At 40.9% G+C, this 24,837-nt stretch overlaps 1 protein-coding gene across 4 annotated transcripts in view; it reads right to left on the bottom strand.

The window, feature by feature from the left end:
• Window positions 1–1,510: 1,510 nt before the first annotated feature.
• Window positions 1,511–24,837, bottom strand: part of MSRA (methionine sulfoxide reductase A) — a 277,903-nt gene continuing 254,576 nt past the window's right edge. For all 4 annotated transcript variants that reach the window (XM_057427498.1, XM_057427499.1, XM_057427502.1 and 1 more), the window contains one exon: window positions 1,511–2,302. In XM_057427498.1, coding sequence (XP_057283481.1) covers window positions 2,138–2,302 — 165 coding nt within the window. In that variant the 3' untranslated portion in view covers window positions 1,511–2,137. The remainder of the gene's footprint in view (window positions 2,303–24,837) is intronic.

Genomic DNA, 24,837 nt, shown 5'->3' with positions numbered 1-24,837 from the left:
CTGAAGTCTGAATTATGCAGAGGTTAAAAATGCACAGGGTCTAAGGAAGACTTTACTTTCCTCTCTTCTTTGCTTTCATGTCACTTCATGCCTAGGAAATGAGATGGAAGTGCTGGTTTCCTTGACAGTGAGTCCTAGAACACCTTAGTGTCACAATACGTTAAGAACAGGCAATCAGTTACCACAGCAACTGGAAATTCTGAGTGTGATGAAAGCCCATTTTGGGGCATCTCCAGAAAGAGTCTAACATGGCAACTGTGCCAGTGGTAGCTCCTCTCAAGCTTGCTCTAGGTATAGATCTACTAAAGGGACAGGTTTTCTCTGGCTTTTGAGACTGGAATGAGCTCAGCATCAGCTGAGGAGCAAGGGAGGATGGGGAGCTAATTTCTCTGGCACTTACTGCTTGTCTTTGGATAGAACAGGCAGGACTTCAGCAGTGAATTTACATGCCTGGAGACTGTCTGATGCATGTTTTCAATTGCTCCAAGCTTGGAACAACAGCTGGTCTGCTGCATCATTGCAGGAGATGTTCAGGGAGATATTTTGGGCCTTTCTGAGACTAAAACCTGAGCTGTTGAGCAGGAAACATCAAACCAAGATGCCAAGGAGCAGAGTGCCAAGGAGAGCTAACTGAAAAATAAAAAAGGATTTTTGTCTCTGGGTCCCACCTCTAGCCCTCAGAAATGGCTTTATGTGCTCTGCTGCCCAGAATTGACATACCAAGGCAGGCTTTTACAAGCTTTCCCTGAAAAAAGCACATCTGCAAGAGGACACACATGTACTTAGTGATGAAGACAGTCTCCAAAACAGGAAACATATGGGAAGCTCAAGCCCACACCTCTCACTGCTCTAAGTATTGCAAGCAGCATGTTGGGATGGGTAGGACAAACCCATCCGCATCCTTCCTACTGAAGCTATTTGTCCTAGGATACTCCATAACATATATACCATAGAAACATAGAACGGTTTGGGCTGAAAGGGACTTTAAAGATCATCTAGATTCCACTCTCTGCCATGGGATACATATAACCCACTGGATCCCATAACAATACAGATTAACTCCTGTATTCTCTACATCCATTGGCTGTAGCTTTTAGTCTCCACTCTGGGAGCCCCATGAATAAGATGATTATTTTCCTCTTTCTGTCTGTCCTTCTATTTTGACTATCCACTCACTGGAGCAGAGACTGCCCGACATTATGTTTGCACAGCAATTGCTGTAATGAGCTCTGGTCTTGGTGGGGGCTCCACAAGCTATTGAAGTACAAATAATTAATCACAGGAATAATTATGTTACAGTGTGGCCAGTACCAATGCTACTCCTCTGAACTGTCATGCATGATAATACAGATTTAAAAGCCCTGGTGTTTGATTAGCAGGCTGCAGCCTTTTATAATATTTGATACTTTCATTTAGATCTACCCTGATATGTACTTAGAGCCATGGAACACACCACAGACAACATTTTTCTGTTCTCTTTTTTGTAATTTATTGTAGTGCAGGAAATGAAAAAAAAAAGGTTTATTTTTGTGTTTATACACTTTTTGGAAGAACATTACAATTTTTACTTTTTCTTACTAAAATTATTTCAGAAAATAGGCAGTATAGGTGGTATTACATGTTGTGAAAATTTAATTGTGAGAGAATCACTGATCTTATAAATTCACCATTCTCAAAGACATCAGATTACAGGTTTGTGATAGTTAAGACGAGCCCAGCCACGTCTCCATGTCAAAGCTCTCATAACATAAGCAAATTTATTAACCCAAGCAAATAAACATACCCGAAGGCCTTAGCTATGCAAAGCATTTAGTAGGTGCCATAACATCCCAGTTCATCTTTTTAACAGCATTTTGAGCCAAACTTTTAGTAATTTCTCTCCAGATTACAACATTGCAAGGAAAACCCATGAGCTGCATGGAGCAAGAAGCTGCATTTGCCAACAGGTGCAATTTCTGCCTCTGCTTTGGCATTTAATGATGTTGGTGAATGGGAAACTGCTCAAATTATGGAAAGCCGCCCCAACAAGTTCCCAAATCTTTATGCACTAATGATGCAGGCATGCTATATCTATCAGGGTTGCCGGTGTTTTTTCAGATTCCCTAAAGCAAAGCAGAGGCAGTGGAGTAAGCACAAGCTATTTCTTGATCCCAATAGGGCAGGAAAGCCCTGTTCCCCCGAGGCCGCAGTATCCGCCAGGGTTCTTACTGAGGTACTGCTGATGGTAATCTTCAGCGTAATAAAACTCTGGAGCCTCCCGGATTTCTGTTGTGATGGGACCAAAACCGCCCCCTGTCAATACCTGTCAAGAAATATGATGGAAAGCCATTAGTGGTTTGCTCTCTACTCTGCTGATGAATGATGTTAGGTTTTCTCTCAGCAGGAGCCACAGAGATTTCTCAGCACTTGGACCACATTTGCAGTGCATCTCTGAAAACCCTTTATCCTTGTTCTCATGTTGTTTTGCTAGGAGACATTGTGGGCACCAAAGCAGGCATTGGTGAGAAGAGGTAGAGCACCCTCCTGCTTTAATGGCTCATTTGTTAATTTGCCATGGCCACACATTTGTTCTCTCCTCTTCATGAATCACGCCAGGCAGGGATGTGGTGCCATCAACAAAAGTGAAAAACAAATGTGAAAGGCAGCAGAGCACGCTTCTATCAACCCTGGCCAGTGGCCTTGCAGCGTCTCAGAACTTCACCAGGCAGGTGCCTTAGCTTTGAAATATGCTGTCCACCCCAAATATCCTTATGCCAAGAAGACTCTCTGGGTGAAATTTTGGCCTCACTGATGTCATAAAGAAATAAGAGCATCTGGGTTGTTCTTCATGGAGTTTCTACAAATCCATTCTTCAAAAAGAACAGTTCCATCATGACCAGAAAGGTATTTTTAAGGCAAATAATGGCTTATTCCTGGAAGATTTGCCAATATGTGGACCAGAAGCAATAACCACTTTGAAAAGATTAGGTGGGGATTTTAGACTCTAATTTCTTTCTGATATCCCCTAACTGAATTTGAAACTCCTGAAAGGTTTCTGATGGAGGGAATTTCATTTTAACATGACTTGCCATGACGTTTTACCTATTGAATTGTCCTTTTCTAAGGAAACTGGTAAGCACCAACATTTTGAAGTGAATTCTCATCTCAGCGGGGACATAACTTGTGCTCACTGAAGTCCACAATAACCTAATAAACACTGTAACTGATGTCAGACTACTGTTGAAAAGCATACTTCTAAAGTACTGGATGTAGACAGAATTGCCTTGCTATCAATCAGACTTGACAGCAAGACCAACACTAAGAACAAAGCATCAGCATTTAAGATTACCCGATAAATATGTGTTCTGTCATCACACTAATAAAAAAATCAAGTAAAAGGAAACCATCACACAGACTCACAAAAACAGAGCTAGTAGATCTATTTTAAGACATCAAGTTCAACTTCTTTCACCATGGTACAACAACTAATATCCACCTTATTTTCAGCAAACTTTTATTTAACTGCTTCTGAAAGTTCTTTGGAGATGGAGATCGTTCAGTTTCCTTGAGGAGCCCATTCCAATATTTACAATCCTGTAGAGAGTTTCTCCTAAAGCCCAGCCCAATTAAGTCCACTGCTGTCATTTAAGCCCACTGTTGTGGTTTCCACATCCGTGATGATGTGGAAACCACATCCATGATGAATGGATATCAATGTGGAAAAGAAATTGTTCCCTTCATCTTTACAGCAGTCTTCTATAGACTTGGGGGCTGGCCAGAGAGAAAGATGACATGTAATGGAAGCAATGCTTCCTCACAGCATTAGCTAACACTTAAATAATAGGCGATTATTTGGGACCAAAAGGCCTTCAGATCTCCTACAACAGAGTTTTTTAGACCCTGCCTCAGCACATCTAAGTACTGACCAGAGCCTGACACCAGTTGCTGGATTTTATAGAGCATTAGTCTGATTTATTCTAGTAGTTTCACTGCCTGAAGGTTACATTTTGCTGTATTCAGTTTTCAGTCAGGAATGAAACAATAAGATTGGCACAAAATCCATGACTGACCTGTCTGGGGAGCCCCTAAATTCTCAGCTCAGGTTAGGAAGATGTTGACTAGTTAATTCATTGTATGTGAACACAACAGCATAACAAGACAAGTTTCACAGGAATCTGGTCTTATTTCCCCCTCTAAAACTACACATAAAACACAGTTACATGAAAAACACAAACAGTGTTTTTCATCTTTGGGACAGGCTTTTTCCCAAGGGAATCAGATTATTTACCAAGGGAATCAGATGTGTGAGCAAAGAAGATAAAAAATGTGAATATCTGTATGTGTATATACCACATCTCATTGGCAGGAACTAACACAAAGTATCAACACAACTGCTTTTAGAAAGCAGCATTTCACTTTCTAAACTTCCTAGCAAAGAAAAGCACTTTTAAAATTATCTTCACTCCAGAGAGATGGCACAAACTCTGTCATCGTGGGCATTACTCATGTACTTGCGGCTGTAAATGTATGTAAAATTGGCTTCCCCCTGCCTTAACTGTGTCATGCTAGAGGGATAGATATATTTCTACTGTGCAAAACAGTATTCGTTACAGGTTTTTACCTGGGACTTTCCATCACTGGCCTAATTTTGTCAGTTAGAAAATCCATTCTGTTCAATAACATACCACAAGAGGGCATAAACATCATTTATCCCTCTCAGAAATACTAACAGCCTATTAAAACACTGCACGCTGAATAAAGCAGAAGCCCAAGACAACTCATTATATTGCACTTTGGTCATTAGCAAAAGATACCAGCACTGTTGTCAGAAGCAGCAGGAACCCCAGGCTCCAACACTCTGCCAAACACTACCTTGACTGTTTTGATTTTAAATGGGAAAATATTTTTCTCGCACTGACTGTGTCGATGCAAAGATAAAAACATCACTAGGAAAGATGATGAAATTCATGATGTGCTGGTGCCGGCAGGTGTAAATCAGCCCATTCTTGATTGATTTCCTGCTGCCAAGGCAGATATAATTTGATGATACTCCTGTTCTAGCATTTAGTCCTTTTTAGTCTGGCTTAAAATTCCTGAGCCATCCAATGTGACCTCCCATTTTCATGCTGCAGCCAAAAGTGCTACCGCAGCTTTTGCATACAGAAATAGGAAGAACCAAATAAAAGACAGTGTAATTAACCCTTGGGACCTTTTACTCAGTGAGGATATTTTTTAGGCACTTTTTGATCTTTTTCCCCCAATATTCCACTGCCTTTCAGAGAATTAATTCATTAATTCATTCAAGGGACTTGTGTGGCTTTTGTCATAGGAGAGATCATACTAGAAGATCACAGTGATCTTTAGCTGATCATGATCCAGTCCAAAACACATGGAAGGTTCTACTGGTGAGAGGCCAAACCAAACCAGAAGCCAAATTCACTCAGGTGTAGAGGGCAGAGGAGACATGACCAGCTTGGTCTGTTTGGATAGGTGCTAGAGCAGGAAGATGTTGAAGCCAGCACTGAGAACCTCAGTACTGCTACTATTTTAAAAACCCTCTGCTTTTAGCATGTAAAATATATTGTGTTTGGTGAGTTTCCTAATTTGTTATAGCCTGTGAAAGTTTTTTCCTGTTGTTTGCTTTAAACTTCTTGCATGACCATGTCATTACATCCTTCACTGCAAAAAACAATGCCTTATTCACTCTTTCCATAGTGATCTTGATTTTACACCTCTGTTTTAATCCTGCTCATTCATTTCTTCAGCCAGCTTCACAGGCTTAGACTCCCTGCTTCACAACTCAGGTCAGCCCTTTCACCCTTGCCTGCATCTCTTCTACTTCTATTTTACTGCTGCATTGAGATGGGGTGACTGGAATTGCACTCTATTCAAGATCTCCACAGATTTATTCAGTGGTGTACTTACATTTTCTTTTTTATTCTCTATCTCTTTCCCAGCAATTCTTAGCATTCCACTTGCCTTTCTGACCTCTGCTGAGCACTGAGTAGACGTTTTCAAAGAACCATCTGCAATGACGCCAGAACCTCTTTCGCGGGCTAATTTAAACCCTATCATTGTGTCTGCACTTGACTTTTATCGACATGGAATTTCAGCAGCTATCTTATTGCCCAGACGTTTGATACTGTCAGATTCTTCTGCAACTTTATGTATCCATGTCTACTTTTGCTTACCTGGAATATCTCTATACCATCAGCAGATTTGGGCATGTCACTGATGTCTGTCTCCCTTTTCCAGCTCTTTTATGAGCATATTGAACTGTACAGGTTCTGAAGGCAGTAACTGGTAATCTCCCTTCACTGCAAAAACTGCCCAGTTATTTGTGTCTTTTATTTCCTATCTATAACCAGGTATTCATTCAGAAGAGAAACTTTCCTTTTATTCTAGTGCCTGGCTTGCTTTTATGCACCCAGTCTCTTCAAAAGACTATATTATGTGTGCAAGACATGAATTTTCTCTGCTCACATCAGCTCTTCTCTGAAACATGTATTCTATGTGTGTCTGCTAACTTCTGATAACTCAAGCAATCTGCAGCATAAAACATCAGACCTAACGCCTATAATTCTGCTGGATCATCTTGAAGATATCTTAAGCACAGAAGCAACCCACTTTTAAATTCCAATTTAAATGACAGCTTATCCGTGATGCTCGTGTGCAAGCAATTGCCAATTTTATTTCTATTCATACCTAAAGCTGACCACAACCTGATTGCACTGACCTGCCACTGTTAATTTCAGTGATTTGCTTTGAACTTCTTTTGCTATAGCTTGAACTTGAGGCAGGTCCTTAAAATTGCAACTATTACCTGCCATGGGGAACCCCCCAAATTCCTCAGCTGAGGACACAGACTTCAGGAATTACATAGCTTTCTGCTCTGGTATTAATTGTGTCAAGTCCTTCATGGTCAGCTCGAGCTTTGCAGATGCTTTGTCTCCAGAACTGATTCTTAAAATGCTCAGCTATCCTAAGGAAAAGATATTAGTTAATTAGTGACCTGGAGCAATTATTTTAGATGCAGATTTGCATCTATATTTGGACTTGCACAGCACATACTGGCAAGAAGTAGTTTTCCTTCTGGTGGCACCAAGACTGGAGATGTGCACCAAGATTCTGTTTAGAGCACTTTCACTACAGATACTGGGCCATTAAGTAGCTAGTGCTACTAGCTCCATCTCTGCTGTAGTGAGGGGGTCCCATAGCATGTAGATGCAGCTAGAAAGATTTTAAGCGATGGTCTAGCCATTTAGAGACGGTATCATCCCATAGATGTTTTCACTTTCTAACTTAAAGGCTATGTACTGGGTTGCTGGAACACAGCAGAGTTCTGTGTGTTACTGAAATTGGTTTGTTCCACCAGCACCAATTCACTTCAGTTATGCTAGGTGATACGAAATGCTGTCCTCAGCAGGGGAGATTATATGGTAGGCTGCCAAGGAATAAACCAAACCAGTGTAACCTCAGAAGGCTGCTATTCACTTACTCCCAAGCAATTCTAGCACGTGATACTTCTGCACTTTGATTTGCTACTGCCCTCTGAACTGACAGTAATTGCTGCTTCAGCTTTTTGTAGCCATCTGATTATATTGAACCAAAGTATGTCAAAATATTTCATCATTCAACATTACAGCATGGCAAAAACATATTCAAGGTGTTTGGCTCCTTGTTTATATTCAGATGGAATTAGCTAATATTTGTAAAGTGCCCTAAGAATTCGGAATGAACAGTGACAGAAAAGCATGATTCCCTTGTGCCCCCAAATATTTGTAGAAGCAGGCTGGAAGCCACTAACGCTTTGATATGTTGTGCTAAAAATACATGATTCATGCAAGTTTAGAGAAGGGGTCAAACTCACTTCAAAATCTGACCAAAAAAAAAAAGGCTTTAAAATTGGTTTTTGGTAAATACAACAATTTAATTTTCGGAGCAGAGTCATTAGTAAAGTAGCAGAGTATTAATTTGCTCCAAGCATTTTGTGGCTTTTAATAAAAATAGCATCATCTGTATTGCTCAAATACACATTTCAAAAGCAAGTTTACAGCCTGTACTCTGGCTGCTGCAATTTCCAGTTTGTCTCATGTCTTAGCAAGCTACATGAAGATACTGCATTTCAAATGCCCCCCCTAAAATCACTGATATTGAAAATACCACAGGCTTGATCCTCTGTAGGATGGGATTATGTGTACATCCTAGATGCATGATTACTGTGATATTTTTAACTGGAAAACACATTAACTGACTTTGCCAAGTTGGTAGAGCAGTTGCTGGCAGGCTTGGGAGCAGAAATTCATCAATCCATGCTCACTTGGTCCAGAGTACCTAACTTTGGTCCAGAGGAACTAACACAATGAATAGCATGAGGCCTTAATAACGTGCAATTAAGAATGTTCCATTTTCTCCTTCATTTGCAAAGTGTCATATAGATATGCCTCTCCTTTCCTGCAAGACCACCTGCTCTGCAGTATCAAAACTCAATGATATATTATTTTAAATTGCCTCCTTTGTGCTGCCTTCAGATGGCTGGAGCACCTCACTGGGAAACACTCAACTGTTATTTTAGCAAATATTAAAATCCCATTTGTGTGTGGCATCTAGTCTTCTCTGAACACTTCTCTATGTCACTTACTGATTCTGGCTTTTCCAAACTGCTTGAGGACAGTGACCTGTACAAAGGCCTGGAATGGGCTGAAATCATGTGTGTTGGTAAAATCTCCATTCGCATTCATGTAGGTGACCTCTTTTGGAAATTGTGTGTTTATGACAAGAAGAAGGATCCTGACAAGGAAAAAGTGGGAGCAGTGGCTGGCAAGTCATTTAAGTCCAACCCCAGCTACTGCACTGGGCAGCAGCATGGCCTGGGACAGAACTCCACGTTGTTCTGTTTCCAATTACCTCACTGCACAGGGGATTCAATGATATTGATATATTTGATAGGTATTGCAAGAATTGATTAGCTAATGTTTTGCCCTGGGCTTTGGAGTACTACATAATTAGCTAATGCCTGCACACAATTTTGGAGTGCTATATAATTTCTAAGTATTATTAATATCCTTGCAAGGAAGCTATCAAGTTTCAGAACTCACTTTGCAACATGCCTTCCGCAAATTGGGTGAAATTGAAACTGGGAATGATGGAATTATGTTGGTATAAATTCTGCGTCCTTCATAGTGTGGGCATATGGATCTAAGAGCAGAAATGGTGAAACCCACGGACTTTAGAGCTTTCTTTGGTCTTTGCTGTGGTAGAAAACAAGCTGCTATGTGACTACATTATAAATCTGAAGACACAAATATCCTGCAGGGACTACACATAACCTAATCAAAGAGGAGAAATGGTGTTACACGGGCCTGCTGGAATTGTTCATGAAAGTGCATTCTTCCAGTGTGGCACAGAGAAAATGCAGATAAGAAGGAAGTACAACAGAAACTTAAAAGATGGTGGTGCAAAATCTAAGCTGAAGAATTTTTATTCTCATGTATAAAACTGCATAACTTTCTCAGAGCTTCTGCCTATTGACAAAACCCACACATGCAACAGAGCACATCACATGAATCGAGTAAACTGAACCTAACTAGAGACACAGCTTCATGAGCCTTAAGGGAAAGCTGAACGTATACACATAGTTTGTTCCATTGGTTTGAAGATCTGTTTATTCTGAAATGCTTTTCTCTTAAATACTTAGCTTGAAAGAGGCTGTTTGGTCACTCCTTCCTGCCAGAGGGGAAAGAATTACTGGGCTTGGATATAAATCAGACCTGCCAAGGTAAATTACAGTTGGCCAATAGCCTAGCTATTAACATATCTGAGGCCCCAAGTGGTTATGCTCAGAGGGCCCAGGAAGGATCAGGAGTGCAGTTAGTCTGATATTTCCTACTATTTTACATCTGAGTGTACTTCCTTGTTGCCCACAACAATCAGCTATGCCAGTTGAAATGACAGATTTATACAGACAGACCTCTTTGTACCTTCTAGCAATGGGAAAAGATGAACATTGAATTTGTCCTAAGGTGTATTTAATAGAACTGACAGCAAAATAAAATCTGCAATTCTATTTTTTCCTTTTAGATACTGATCGTATGAACATGCATAGAAAGGAAGTTGTATCCTGCTTTCCATCATATCAATCTAATTCTGGATTCAAAGCTTTTGCCCCTGATACTGACTGGTATAACAGGATCAACTTGACCCACAGTCTTTACAAGCTTGACCTTCAGAGTAGAGCTTCCTGAACACCCATCCTGCCTTCTCTTGAGGGAAGAGAGAGGAAAGTGAAGAATGGCACCAGGGAGCATTTAGGAGGTATAGGAAGATAACATTAGCAAAGATAAAAGACATCTTGCTCAACTAGCATCTGGGAACTAATTAGGTGTTGAAGGGGCCATTGAAAGAGATGGAAATTCTGTTTGTGTAGCCAACTTTAAGGCAGCCAAACAGCCTTTTACTGTACATCCTGCATGGATAATTTATGATGGCTAAGAAAAGATATGCCCTGTTCTGACTTTCAGTGATCTAAAGCTAAAATCTATCCGTGGTTTGAGACAGCAGTCTGTTCTTCACTAAGCGCTCATCCATTACTCTCATATTCCTGAAATGAAAAATGGCCAGGTCCAAATTGAGATGGGGCCACTGATAACAACCCACATATGGAGCAATGAAGCTTAGTGCAGAATCTTCCAAGTTGTTGCAGACCAGAACTGGTATCATAGAATAATTTGGGTTTTAAAGGACCTGAAGATCATCCAGTTCCAACCCCCTATCACGGGCAGGGACACCTTCCACTGACCATGTCACCCCAGGCTCTGTCCAACCTGGCCTTGAACACTGCCAGGGATGGGGCATTCACAGCTTCCTTGGGCAACCTGTTTCAGTGCCTCACCGTGTGTTTCTCCACATGATGCAGTCCTGAACGACTCTGAGGTGCTAACTTGGGTCCATAAGCAGTGAAATGGTAAGATGAGGCAAATCATGCTGCCTATGAGCAGAAGAAAACACTCCACATATAAATACTGTGTTGACAAGACTCTACCACATCCATTAGCTCTGTTACCTCTGAACAATGCTTTGTAGCAAAATGCAGACTAGCTTGTGCGATGCAAGGTACTCCCTTGTGTACGTATCTTTTGCAATACTTGGAAGTCACTCCAATTATTTTTCGTTCAGGGAGATGCAATGTAGAAGTAAGAATGTCAATTTCACATATTTAACGAAGAGGGCTCAGTTCAGCTCTACTGTTACGCTGACATAATTTTATTTTTCTTACTGTAGTCCACACTGGATTTATATCACTTCCACAATATATAAGCATGACAGTTTCTCAGGAAAATATGTGCATTTTTAAGAGGAATAAACAATTTATGTTTTCCTATACTCATCCTGAAAAAAATCCATAAATTATTTCTGTTGTGATTTCAGGAAAAGACTTTCAGATAGAGACCAAGCACGAATATTTACTTCTGAAATCATAAAAAATTGGTATACTGGAATATCTGAATGAAGATACTTATAATGGAAATTGTTGGGCAACCTGTCATCTCTGACACTTATCTTGTCCCAACAAGCTCTGTCCTTCTTTTCAGCCTCTCATGGCCATTACTGGGTAGATCCTAAACCATCTCATTCCCAAAAAGCTGGGAGATGATTTGCACTGTGCTGTCCACCATCTTCAGAAGATAGAGTTGTTTGTGGTGAAAGCTCTGAGCCTACTTCCTAGAGCAGCAGTACTATCACCCAGCTGGTCTCTGACGGTTCTGGTGACTTTCAACAAAACAAGTATTCCCAATCTCTCTTTCTGCTTTTATTTCTTATTCTTTAAAATGGCACTAATGCTACTCTTCCTTTTTTATTCCCGCTTTGCAGGGCATTCGCTGATTTTTACAACGGCCATACATGAGCCACTTGGCACAACAAGGAGTCTGACCGAAGTGGCAGGCTCTACTTGCTACCATTAGCACAAATATTAAGAAAGTCATGATATAATGTGCCTCAGAGCCCCTAGGTAGTCTGAGACCTCAAGGGAAACTCTGGACATACTGAGGCCAAAGGGATTTTGTCAATACTGTTTGTTAACCAAACTTTCATGCAGCTACAAGAGTGTACATTGGAGTGGAGAATTACTCACCTTGAACACTTAACCTCTAGACACCTACTAAACAAAAAATGCTGTCACCTTTGAAATCTTTTCAGTCTATATTGCTGTTTTCTTATATAAGAAAATATCTCAGAGGGATGAAACAGGGACCTAACACTCCTAACAATTTACAGCAGAATTATTGGTTATGCTATACCTTAAATACCCAGTCATAGAATCATTTATGTTGGAAAAGACTTTAATGATCAAGTCCAACCATTAATCAAGCATTTCCATGTCCACCACTAAACCATGTCCTTAAATGCCACATCTACACCTCTTTTAGATACCTCCAGAGATGATGACTTCACCACTCCCATGGGTTTCCAGTTCCAGTGCTGGACACACCTTTTGGGGAAGAAATTTTTCATAATATCCAATCTAAACCTCCCGTGGGTCAACTCGAGGCCATTTCTTTATGTTCTATTGCTTGTTACTTGGAGAAGAGACTGGCCATCACCCCGCTACAACCTCCTTTCAGGTACTTGTAGAGAGTGACAAGGTCTCCCCTGAATCTCATTTTTCCCAGGCTAAACAACCCCAGTTCCCTCAGTCTCTCCTCTGGATACTTGTGGTCCAGACCTTCATAGAATCATATCACCAGAGAATCATAGAATGGTATTGGTTGGAAGGGACCTTAAAGCTCATCCGGTTCCACCCCACTGTCACAGACAGACAGGGACACCTTCCACTAGACCAGGTTGCTCAAAGTCCCATCGAACCTGGCTTCATCAGCTTTACTGCCATTCTCTGGACATGCTCAGGCACCTCAGTGTCTGTGTTGTAGTGAAGGTCCCAAAACTGAACACAGTATTCAATGGATGAGCTCATAAGAAACGTCTTGTGCTCAAGTGCAGCTTAAGCAGATGGGGTGCTAAAGGATGTCCTTTGAAAATGAAAAAATGAACATCATATTACTCTGGTTTTGTTTAAAAGTACGATTTCATTTATACTACAGATATAGCAAGGAATGTATGTGACACAGCACAGCGTTCTGGGTAGTCTGTCCTTGTCTTTCGCACAAGATAAGCACAGAATGGTATAAGAGAAGCAAAGAGCCTTGGCTACCTCCCCCAGGCATCAATAAATAGAGAAGGTAAAGATCCAGCATGAGATTGATGCGGACACCATTCACAGCCTGGCCCATTGCATGTCAAATGAAACATAAACCGAGGTCCTTCTTCATGGTGAGAAAGGCAGGAGGGACTTGCCAGCAGCAGATCTCTAGGATCAGTGCAGCTAAAGTTCTGTGAAAATTCCTACTAAAACACCCACTTTGGTTTGAAATGGAATCCGTACTTCTCTGTGCTAAAGCGTGTGCCGTCAGACAGCTGCTGCATTTCTAGCTGGGGTCTTTCTAACTTTTCTGTCTGACCAACTGAGTTTGGTGGAATATTTTCTGGATTTTTTATATGTGTAACAGATCACGGACAGGTTGACCACTTCAAGCAATTTGGAACTTTCAGGATGACAAATGCATAATTACTACTAAAATTATTTTTGAAATGGTTACTAGAGAATACAATTCTAGCAATACCAAGGACTGAGAAGTCAAGAGGAAATAAACAGAGCATGTTTTAATCAGAGGATAAGTGGTTTTCCAGCTACTATAAATAGAAAAGGCTGCAAGAACGCATCCGACAAGCAGAAGAAAGTGTGAGGAGGGCAAAATTCCACAGTGTTTTGGCTTTGGACTTCAGAAGGTAGTGAGTATGAGATAGTGTGAAATACAAAGAAGCCTTTGTTGTTTACATCTGAAGTTTAAAAGTGGCACAGTGTGAATAAACAAAGGATGTTCCATGAAACACTGCAGCAGTGATGTATTCGCTCCATTTGAGTTCCAGAAACGGCATGTAAATAGAGGCATTGCCTTCCTGTTTGAAAAGAGAAGGAGGTAAACTTTAAAGCTTGCCTTCCAGAAAATCTCATTTACCCAGATCTTTAGGTTTTTGATAGGCTTTTAAGTGGTAGAAAACATGAGAGCTTAATAAGGCTAAGATCCGGATCATTTAGCATTTGCTTTCAGGTTGGTTAAGCTTCTGAGTAATGATACTAGTACACATGCTTTTGGAAACCTGAATTAGCTATTTGCTATCTTTTCTTGGGAAAAAAAAAAAGTTTTACCCTCAAGTACTGGGATAATATCAAGCAATTTATTTTTTGTGTAGGTACAAACAGCCCGTACTGCCATGACAGTTCCATGAGTTAAACAGATTATTTACACAGGAGGATGCATTATGATCATTGATAAGGGCAGAATCTAAAAATACATAGATTTAGTTAGATAAAGTTAAGAAGTTATGCTGCACAGAACATGATTCAAGTTATGGTATCTGTACGTACCTTTCAATGCAATGATCCCCCCATATCTGACAACTCTTCAATCAAATTTGATTTTAATTAAAAATACTCTAACTTATTGCTATGGCACAGATAGAGGGAAACTTTTGATGAAGTTAAAAAAAAAATTGTTATGGTTTGAATTTGCTCTGTGAGAGATCTACTTTGGAGCCAGTAGCTGAAAACACCTTTTGAATAAACATGTACAATGCTGGAGTATTTCCGTACAGATCGGTTTGGGTTGGCTTATCTGATGCTGAAACCAACTGATTTCAGCGCAGAAGGCAGGGTAATGCTGTCAACCATATGCTTTCTCTTTATTGTGGTGAGCTGCATATATGCAAGGTACCGGAGTGGCATCTGAAGGACAGAAGATGCCTCTTCAGTATATCATGAATGTGCATCAGACAACAGAATTAAAACCCAGCAGTCAGCCCATGTACCAAACCAGGTTCTTGTTAACCTGATAAAGTATTAAAGGGAAATGGATATAGCTGGGATCAAAGAGAAGCTACTAAATCCAGTGTCACTTGGCATCACCTTGATAGTTCCACATCCAAACATACATTCCTCTGAAACCAGCACCACAAAAGCTATCTAGGAAGCGCAAACTCTAATTACTATCCATCTACAGACTCTGGTGAAGATTTTGGCATAGACTTCATTTTCATAGCAAGCTGGTTCACCAAAGAAAATCTAAAAGATCTGAGTTATTCTTCGGTCATTAACATCCACTTCTTGTGTGAGCAACCTCAAAAGCAGATGGCATCTGCTTACAAGCCCATGGACTGAAAGCGTAACGATACTCCTTAAGTAAGCAAATATGTGGCAAAGAAGTCAAACTTTGGATGCTGACTAGAGAAATAGAAATAAGACCTCCACCATTTGCAATGCAAGTTCACTTCAACAGCCCAAGCTCTGTGCATAAAATATTTAATACAATTACTTGTACAGTTTTGAAAACTGGTTACTTGTGCCTGCAGCAAAACAAATTTATCAGAAGAAGGGAAAAAATGCACTTGGCCAGAACATGAGCTGCAAAGCCAGGCATAGTTATTTCATGCCCCTCTGCAGCTGCCAAAAACCCTGAGAGTATGGCAGCATGTGGGGAGGGGTAAAAACAAAGATCATTCATAAGGAAATGGGGTAATTGCTACAGCTTCAGCTCCTTCACACACTGTCTCTGAATGAGCTTCCTCTACATAACTCTGATCAGACTGTTTCTGAGCAACTGTGTGTACCAGGGGCCTTGTGAGCTATCTATCTTTTAAATCCACAGTTTTCTTTCACAAGCTACAGTGCTTTTTTTCACAAGCTACAGTGGTTTCTTATTAAAAAGGGGCACCTTAAGTTTACAGAAAAATAGCAGTGAAGGAGATCTCCAGAGCTTCTTTAGCTTATCCATCTGCCCCAGGCTCTTACCTACTCCTGGAAGAGTCTAGATACAAACTGCTCTCATATATGTAATTAGCAATGCTCACTACAAACATACCCCACAGGAGAGGCTTGGATGTTTCAACAAGATTCACAGTTAACAAGTTAATTTGTCAGTAAGCTTAGAAAATCTAAGACTGTCTTGGACTTCAAATTCCACTTGATGTATAAGCCTCCTAGCACTGACGAAATGCATTAATGCATCTGGAAAGGAGATCTGAATTTGGCCATTAGTAAAACAAAATACCAAACTGTTTGTGGATGGATAGGAAGCAAAGAAAATGCAGGGAATGCACTTTACATTTCAGCGAGAACCTGGCATTTGCAGCACATCTTCCTGCCAGCTACAGAACAGCAGTGACTTGGCAGAGGTTTGATAGCCAGATGTCATCCTCATCTGGTTCTCTTGGCTCAGGATGTTTCTTTAAATGAACAGCAAAACAGAGCAAGTATTGGGTCTTCCTGGTGCTACTTGCACAGTAAGAAATATAACTAGGAAAGGTCTTCTGGGCGATGCCACAGTCCTCTGAATCTGGCATTGCTTTGCACCATTTTGTTGAATTTACAGCCCTCACCAGGCAAAATCTGGGATTAGGAATCAGAGTTAACAGGCCAAGAATAAAACCGGATGTAAGGATTTGTTTGACAGCTGCCGCTCTTCAGGTGATGAATACAGAACAAATGATCTCCCTGTGTATTTCCCCAAGGCAGTTCTGAACACATTTCAGTACTCAGAGACCTGGGTGCATTTCCAAGTGATAAAATCAGCTATGCAGTTATATTTTTTTCTTCAAATATATTGCTATCTCTTTCCTCAACTGTAAATTTTCAGTTCGTTGTTTTATTTAAGGATAGAGATCATTTGTTTTCTGCCTTTCTATTAATACTACCCTAACAATAGCAAAGAAAACCATAAGGGTAATCCCCATTTAAAACCTGCTGGCTTTCCAGTTCTCTGTTATTTAAGTTAGGTCAAACTATTAAAGATGTACTGATAAATATGGAGGTACGCAGTCTAACATTACATATTCCTCCTACCACATGGTCCTTTAGCTACAGCACAAGAGTTGAACTAATGGGCAAATGTTTGCCAGGATTTTGATGTGGCAGCTAAGTCACAAATGCCTTCAGACCCAGGCAACAAAAGACAGAAGTACGTACCACTCTCACTGCATGACTGACCTTATATCAGAAGGAGAATCACTTTTTAAACCGAAAGCCTGATAGCACGCATGTATGTTTGTATACACATCAATATGTGTGATAAGAAGGCTGCTTTGTGGTAAAACCTGCCAACAAACCCATTTCTTTGTAGCCATCTGCTAGGAAGAGAGCAAGCACCTGTTAGGAGCAGCTGCTTGAATGCAGAATGTAGGTAAGAGAAAAATCAGTTTCATTTTGGAATTGGCCTGCTGCAGGTAGCACATGGCTCTCACCAAGAAGGATGCCAAGTGGTCCTTTTTAAGTTTGTCCTAATTAGGAAGAGGCTAGCATTATGAAATCTCAAAACTGTTCATTTAGGTTATTATGGCAAGTAGAGAGAAAAGATGGGGCTCCTGCCGCCGCACCCCAAAACACTTCCCCAGCTTCCATTAAGATCTCTGCCCTCTTCCCTGCCTTTTCCTTTTATTTTTGAAGCAAGAGCCCAGAGAAAGCTAACAGATCATTTGGAGATGCTGTACATGGCTCAGTGCCTCTCTTGGCATGGCAGGCTGCATCAGGACACATTGCTCCAAGGAATCACAGTGTTAGCAACACCCCTCGACTCCTTCCTTTCAAGAACAACTGCTTCCCTTTTGCTGCCTCTTTATGTCCATCTCAGTGTGGGTCCTCTGAGGGTTTTACAAGAAGGAAATGAAGGGGCTTGGTCCAAGTGCTTGCTGTGATCAAAGCTATAGGTACCAACAGATGCCAACCTTGCCAGGCTGTCATTTCTCCTGGGGAAGCAATGGGGGTCCTACCGTATAGGCAGCAAGAAGTGTGCAGGAGGGACACATTAAAGGATTTCCATATTCTTCCAAGTGTTATATCCAAGATCACAAGTCACCATGGCCTCTCCCACCATGCCGCACACTATGGATGGTCTCAAATCTGCTGCCCTTAATCCATGGTTAAGGAATAAGGTCATTCAGTTTGTTCTCTCCCAAACTCCCAAGCAGAGACTGTTATAAAATCACAGAATGGTTTGGGTTGGAAGGGACCTTAAGGCTCGTCCAGTTCAAACCCATTGCCACAGGCACAGACACCTTCCACTAGAGTGGGTTGCTCCAAGCACCATCCAACCTGGTCTTGAACACTTCCAGGCTTGGAGCAGCCACAGCTTCTCTGGGCAACCTGTGCCAGGACCTCGTCAGCCTTACAGGGAAGAACTTCTTCCTTGTAACTAATCTAATCTCCTGTTTTCCAGTTTACAGCCATTCCCCCTTGTCCTATCCCAACATGCCCTTGTAAAATGCCCCCTTCCAGCTTTCTTGCAGGCCCCTTTTAGGTTTCTGTCTAACTTTCTTCAGCTAGTGAGTGCAGCCTTGGTGCCCCACAGCTGAGCTTGTGTGACACACAGCCTGTGTGACACAGCCATGCACCTTATGGAAGTGGCCAGAATCTGCTCATGCCGGGGTACAAAAGATCTTTTGGCCTTAAAGTCAGCAAGACTGCAGGGGATTTTCCTGTTCCTCTTTACCACACAGTACTACATCTAATAATCATTGGGGGAGGTATAATAGGACTGTAATAAGCTCCTGTCTACATCTAGGTAACAGCACCAGGAAGTCAATGGATGGGTTTCCCTTGGACAGGGAGAATTTGCAATAGACACTGATATTTAGGAGTTCTTTCAGGCCCAAATAGCTTCCCTTTTTCTCTTTTCCTCTTTTCCCTGCTTCCTTAGGTTCTTCAGCCACCATTTCTTGTCCTTTCAACCCCTTTTTCCTATCTGCCCATCTTCTGATTTGCCCTGTGTCACCATCTGTGCTATGAGAATGATAAACATTTGGCTTACATAACCTTTTTATAAATGGCATGTTCAACTTAATCTCAGAGACTGATATTTTCTTAAATGGCAGCAAAGAACTACACTAAGTGTCACAGTATGCTCAAAGGTGAAAATAACGCACCAACTAAGGCTAATGCACAAACACAGACACTGTCTTGAGAAACAAGGGATATTCCCAAAGTGTTTTTGAGGCTCCAACCTCTGTGATCTGCATTACAGTTCAGTTGGATTAAACGCTGATCAAAAAAATTCCTGATTTCTGGATGGGAAAACTCCCATTCATCTTGGGATATGGAAACAAGAACAAGTATGTGAGGCTGACAGAGAAATAACATTTCTTCCGCTTGTAAAGGAGTAAATTTAATATTGGTGCAATGAAACATACATAAAATCACACAAAGCCATCCTGCAGAGTCAGTTCTCCATTCAATGCTGCACTTTAAATTGTGTGGTTTAGAACAAATACCTTTGGTCAAGCAGGATTTTTTTTCTTAATGCAGATTTATATCTGTAAGTACATCTGTAAGCATATAGATTCATGCCTCCTGGGACATGCCTAATGGGCTCTGAATTCACTCTGGCTCATTTCTTTGTAAAGCGCTGGTTATACAGTGGAAGAATTGAATAAGGTCTTTCACTGATGGATGTTTTTCCATTTTGAATTCAAATATACAAACTGAGATCGCGGGTTATTATTGCCATGAGAAAGAACAACAGAAAATGCAAGAGCCATAGATTAGGGAGTCAGTGACACAGAAATATTCAAGGACAAGATGAGCTAATTAATGTTACCCTCTGCCCTCTAAATCAGTCATATATTTACTTAAGTGCTTCTGCACACCACTAACCAAAGGGCAAAGATTCAGGAGCATGCAGAGAGGGTAACTCTGGCTGTCTTAGCTCCTTTTAGCCAACAAAGCCCATTTGGTAGTAAGGTTTACCTCCCTCTGTCTTACACACTGCAATTCACTGCTTGGTTCGGGCTGTCAGAGAGAAGATTGGGATGTTGAACAGCCCAGTGCTGGTTTAGCATGTAGAAGAGAACAGGAAGAAGCCATTAGAAGGAGGTGTGCTGAGCTCAGTATTACAGTACGTGAGAGCAGAAATCAAAGGTGTCTGTGCCCAGGCATGAGAATATCCAACCACAAAAGCCTTCCCCTAGATACAACTAAAGAAACACAGGCTTAATTCATTTTTGAGAGCAGCCCAAGCACGAGTGGATCTCTTCTACCCAGTAAACCTGCTTGGGGTACCCTGAAATACTAACATATTAGTATTCTCCACATTTTTACCGCTCGCACGAACTCAGATGAAGAACTGTCAAATCGGGAAGAGCACAGTCTTTGAAACAATCTGGTGAAAAGTCCAAACTCTCCTGCCTTTTCAAAAAAAAATCCAGTGACTGAAAGGGAAAAAAGGAGGAGGAAAAAAAAAAAAAGAAAAAGAAAAAAAGCCTTGTTCATGCTGTTACAGTTTAGGAACTGCTGGCATCCCTGTCTCCAAAAGGAAGGGGAGCGGAGAGCTGACTGCTCAGCAGCTGAGAACGTGTGTTCTGGAAGCAGCATGTCTGAGCAGATGGTGAAATGATTACTGCCAGTAAATGTTAGAGCCCTTTTTTTTTTTCCTCTCTTTTCCTTTTTTTTTATTTTTTTTAACTTGAATTCTGAACAACAGGGGGAAAATAATTACAAAGAACACATGAAAGCAGCTTGATTTCTTTTTCTTCTCTAAAAGTGTGCATGTCTTGTTCCTTTCTAATACCTGACGCCGCAGAAGTGGATGTTCACTTGGCTTGCTGGGCTGGCAAAATCTAGCATCAAGCATTTTGTTCTGGTGAGTTTAACATGGCTGTTGTATTTAAAGCTGTGTGTTCACTGGGAAATAAGGAGGTATAGTGTATAGGACCTCAAACCTGAAATGCTGTAGCTGTATATATTGTAGCCCAAGGGTCAGCCTTTAAACAGGTGCTGTGCTGGCTAGCGGTGTTAGAAACAGTACTTGGGCTAAGCAATGGGAATTATGTTTGGGCTATGCCTCTCCCTCACATCATCAATGGTTTTGATTTTCCTTCGAACCCTTCCTCTGCCAGACCCTCTCCAAGCTCTTTAGGCTCCAGACCCAGGTACCTCCCATCAGGCTCCTTGTCTCATCTCCCTCTCCAACATGTCTGAGCAGCCCCAAACAATTTCTAATCCCATTAGCTCCCTTGTTCTCCTCTCTCTGTCCAAACTTCTTCTTTCTTTCCATCTTTAAGATATGATTTTTTCATTTTTGCCTTCTAGCCAGGCAGCTTGCTGCTCCTCATTGCATGGGGTGCCATTGCTTTAAAATCCCAGGAGAAGCCAGCTCCCAAATTTGCAAAGAGCAAAGATCATCTGTGATGGTGAGGACCATCCCTGTTGCTTTGGAGTCAGTGGAAAGCACGCTGCGGCAATGGGAGATGCACGGTCAGAGCAGCATGACACCCCACAGCATCTCTGGAAGGCTTCAGCTGTTAAATGCTGTGACTTTTTTTTTTTTTTTAATGCCTGTAAATTAAGAAATTTCCACAGGGAGATCAAAAAAAGGCAGAACATGCGCATGAGATGCCACCTAACTTCTCTACAAGAGATATCTCAACACTCTAAGGACATCCTCCATAACCTCAACTTAGGAGAATGGTCTACTCCACAATGCATGTCAACAGCTATCCACCTCCAGAGAGTAGTTCAGTCCTCCTAAAATTTCCCTTGCCATCCGGAGGTGCCTATAATGCTCCATTCATGACAGAAGATCCCACCATTTCTTTATTCCTGTGTTAGGTGCCAGAATTTCCAATGGTGACTCTGGTCAAAGCAAATCAAATTTACAGTTAGAAGACCAAGACTTCCCTAGATATTTCTTTAACACTGTATAAGGAAAGGAATGATCAAAATCTGCTAAATTCTCAAAGATTATTATTATTAGCCATGAAACTCTTCTTTGAAAGTCAGCTATGGTTTTCAAGGTGAAACCTAATAGTAGTTAAAGAATAAGATTTTAATTTCAGTCATAATAATTTTGAGGCTTTGGAGGGATATTTTCAATTACAATCACAGCTCTTATCCCTTGACAGTTTTCAGGAAAGAAAAGAGAGGAATAATTGAAATGTTGCATCTTCATTCAAAGACTCCACCACTTACCAAACAACTGAAATGAAGGGTGCCAAGAAAGTCAGCAGTGGACTATTGCATGAATACTTCTCTCCTTGAGATACAGCACTTGTATCAAGGACACACACCATCAATAACGACAACAGCAGCATTTGTCTTTGCAATTTAATGGTATTCAGAGCCAGCTACTCAAATGCTTGCTTAAATAGTAATAGCATATATACAATCGGACAGATACTGGTCCTTGTCATTAGGCAATACTAGCATCTGAGTTCAAAGGCTGATCATTTTAGTTGAGTAATAATGGATAGTATTACAAAGTATTGTGTTGAAAATATTCCTTTACATGAAACTACCCTGTTCCCACAGAGCATGAACCTGGCTATGTCTTTCTTCTGTACTATATCACTGTGATTTGAAGAAAAACACTTGTGACACCAGTGGGATAAAACTTCATGCTAAGTTACCAGGGAACAGGACAGGTTTGGGGTTGCTTTTTTTTAATTTGTTATTTCAGCTAACTGAGCACATTTAGATCTAAGATCGACAGCACAAAACCAGATGACATGGGAATACATTTTAAACACAACCATTTTTTGTATGATCAATAAAATAAAAATCAGTATCAATGAAGGAAGTGTGCAAGGGATTTAGTTTGATTTGAAAATGACACATTTTCAAGGTGATTTACACATTCACCAGGAGTGGCAAAGAACTTGCCAGGCCCAGAAGCAGCTCTGAATATCAGTTTTGTTATCCTGTCTCAAAGCACATTTACTGTAAGTCCCCTCTGCCTGCCCACTAAAAGTGTTTGCCTCCAGCTACTGAAGGTTTTTCTCATTATCTTCTCTGAGCCTGGCTTGGTGAAAGGCAAATATCCCACAGTTCTTTCTTTATAAGGTTTATAAAGTGATATTGTGTTCATCAAGAACAAGGCCAAACTACTCTAAGACCTCTGTACAACCCCAAAGGTGTGATATTGTTTTCATGATTCCCCTGAGTACACTCAGGAGCTGTGTAAAGTAAATGTGCCTGCTACGGCTGTCTTTACAAGCACATCCTGTCTGATGCCTATTTCATAGGATTATAAAGCGAGGCTTATAGACCTTATTATAAACATGCCCAAAAAAGTTGTTGTCAAATCCTGTGTGGTGAAAATTAATTTGCGATCCCACAAATGCAACACAAGATGTGTAAGTCTGTAGATGAGAGGTTGGGGCAGGCCCCTTCCCTGCCTGGGTCTCTATGTACCCACCTGTAAAACAGATCTTCAACATATCTACATACAGAAGAAATACTTCAAGGCTTAATCGTATAATATGAGGATACTGCTCGACCTTGTGAACTGAACAAGCGTTGCCTGACCTGGTGAGGAGTCTCACGAGATGCAACCAAGAAGACCATACACCTTTTTGCTGGAAAAAGTGATGATTCTCATGGCAACCTTCCACCTTATTTCCCTCTAGTTAAGATGCATCCCATCCCTCATCTTGACAGGAAACCCAGAAAGGCTGAAGCTGAGTAAGTTGTGCATTACAGAATGGATAATCCTGTTACCTCTGCAGCAACAACTCCTAAGCAGCAGCTCCTGGGAGCAAAATGAGGTATTTTAACTTTCAGCAGAGCTTTGCTCTTCACCTTTAACTAGTTAATGCTTCTGAAGTGCTTTGAGAACCTGGGGCAAAAAATACAATATGAAGCTTAGACTAATTCCACATCAGCTTGTTGTATCTGGCCTCTTAATGAGTATAATTTAAAGAATTCCACTAACATAAATGCATTCCAACCATCACTGCTCCCCAAAAAAGGAATCAATTGAAGGAAAATGGTCCATGACAGGAAAGAATGAGAGATTGATTAAATATTTAAAGTGTTACTGTAAATGAACAAGATGCAGAAGCCAGGTCAGTAATAAGCTTCCCTCTAAGCCACTGGGAACTTACATTAATGCTGCACTTGACTCCTGCAGGTCTCTCCCACACGCCAGCAAAACTCTCACAAGTTGCCAAGCAGACACATCGTATAAAGTGGTGTGTTAGGCTACGTGTGTGTGTATGTGTGTGTGCAAGACGGAAAGAGAGATTTAACTGCTTCTGCACTTCCAGCCCAGTAAGACAGGAGAAGACAAGAATCAGAAACAGTATTCCTTTGGATCTGGAACTGATGTCTAGCTGCTAGGCAATCAAATTCCCATAAAAGATTCTGATACTGTTAAAGAAATTTGACAAAACATAAAACAAATGGATTATGTAGGTTGAGACTCCTTACCTTTTAGACAGAAGAGGTGTTGGAATTAACACCAATTTGGTGTTGGAATTAACACTCATTTCACCTCATTTTTCCAAAGAAATTCATTGTATTACATGCATAAACTGTGTCCTGCCCTTAGTATAGTCCAGCTACAGAGCAAAGGCCACAATAAATACAAAAGCCCACCTTATTACAGGTGACTAACATGATGGCCCTGGCAACTGTGATGTTTAAGCTTAGTTCAGACTCACAAATATAGGAAAGGCAGACCTTGGGCCTGTAAATATTCAGCATGCATAAGCAGACATAATATATCTGACAGACTGCTGAAACACATCACTTTAAGCAATATTAGCACTCATGGGAGTTTCCAAGAATGGACAGAGTTAACAGTTCTTAATTTTCTGGAAAATTTTGACTGAACAGCTCCGTTGTGACTTCTAATACTAGAAATACTTAAGTATTTGATTTCATGCCAGATGGGAAACTATTTCTGATAAAAGTAAAGATGCTAATTAGTACAAAGACTCTGGCTAAAAGAAAGATGACAGAAAAGCACCCTAAATTAG

Source organism: Pezoporus wallicus, unplaced genomic scaffold, assembly GCF_028554395.1.
Source record: "Pezoporus wallicus isolate ANWC-B61680 ecotype Strahan unplaced genomic scaffold, APGP_CSIRO_Pwel_v1 contig_6464, whole genome shotgun sequence".
Classification (NCBI taxonomy): domain Eukaryota; kingdom Metazoa; phylum Chordata; class Aves; order Psittaciformes; family Psittacidae; genus Pezoporus; species Pezoporus wallicus.
This window is presented reverse-complemented; position numbering and strand designations above follow the sequence as displayed.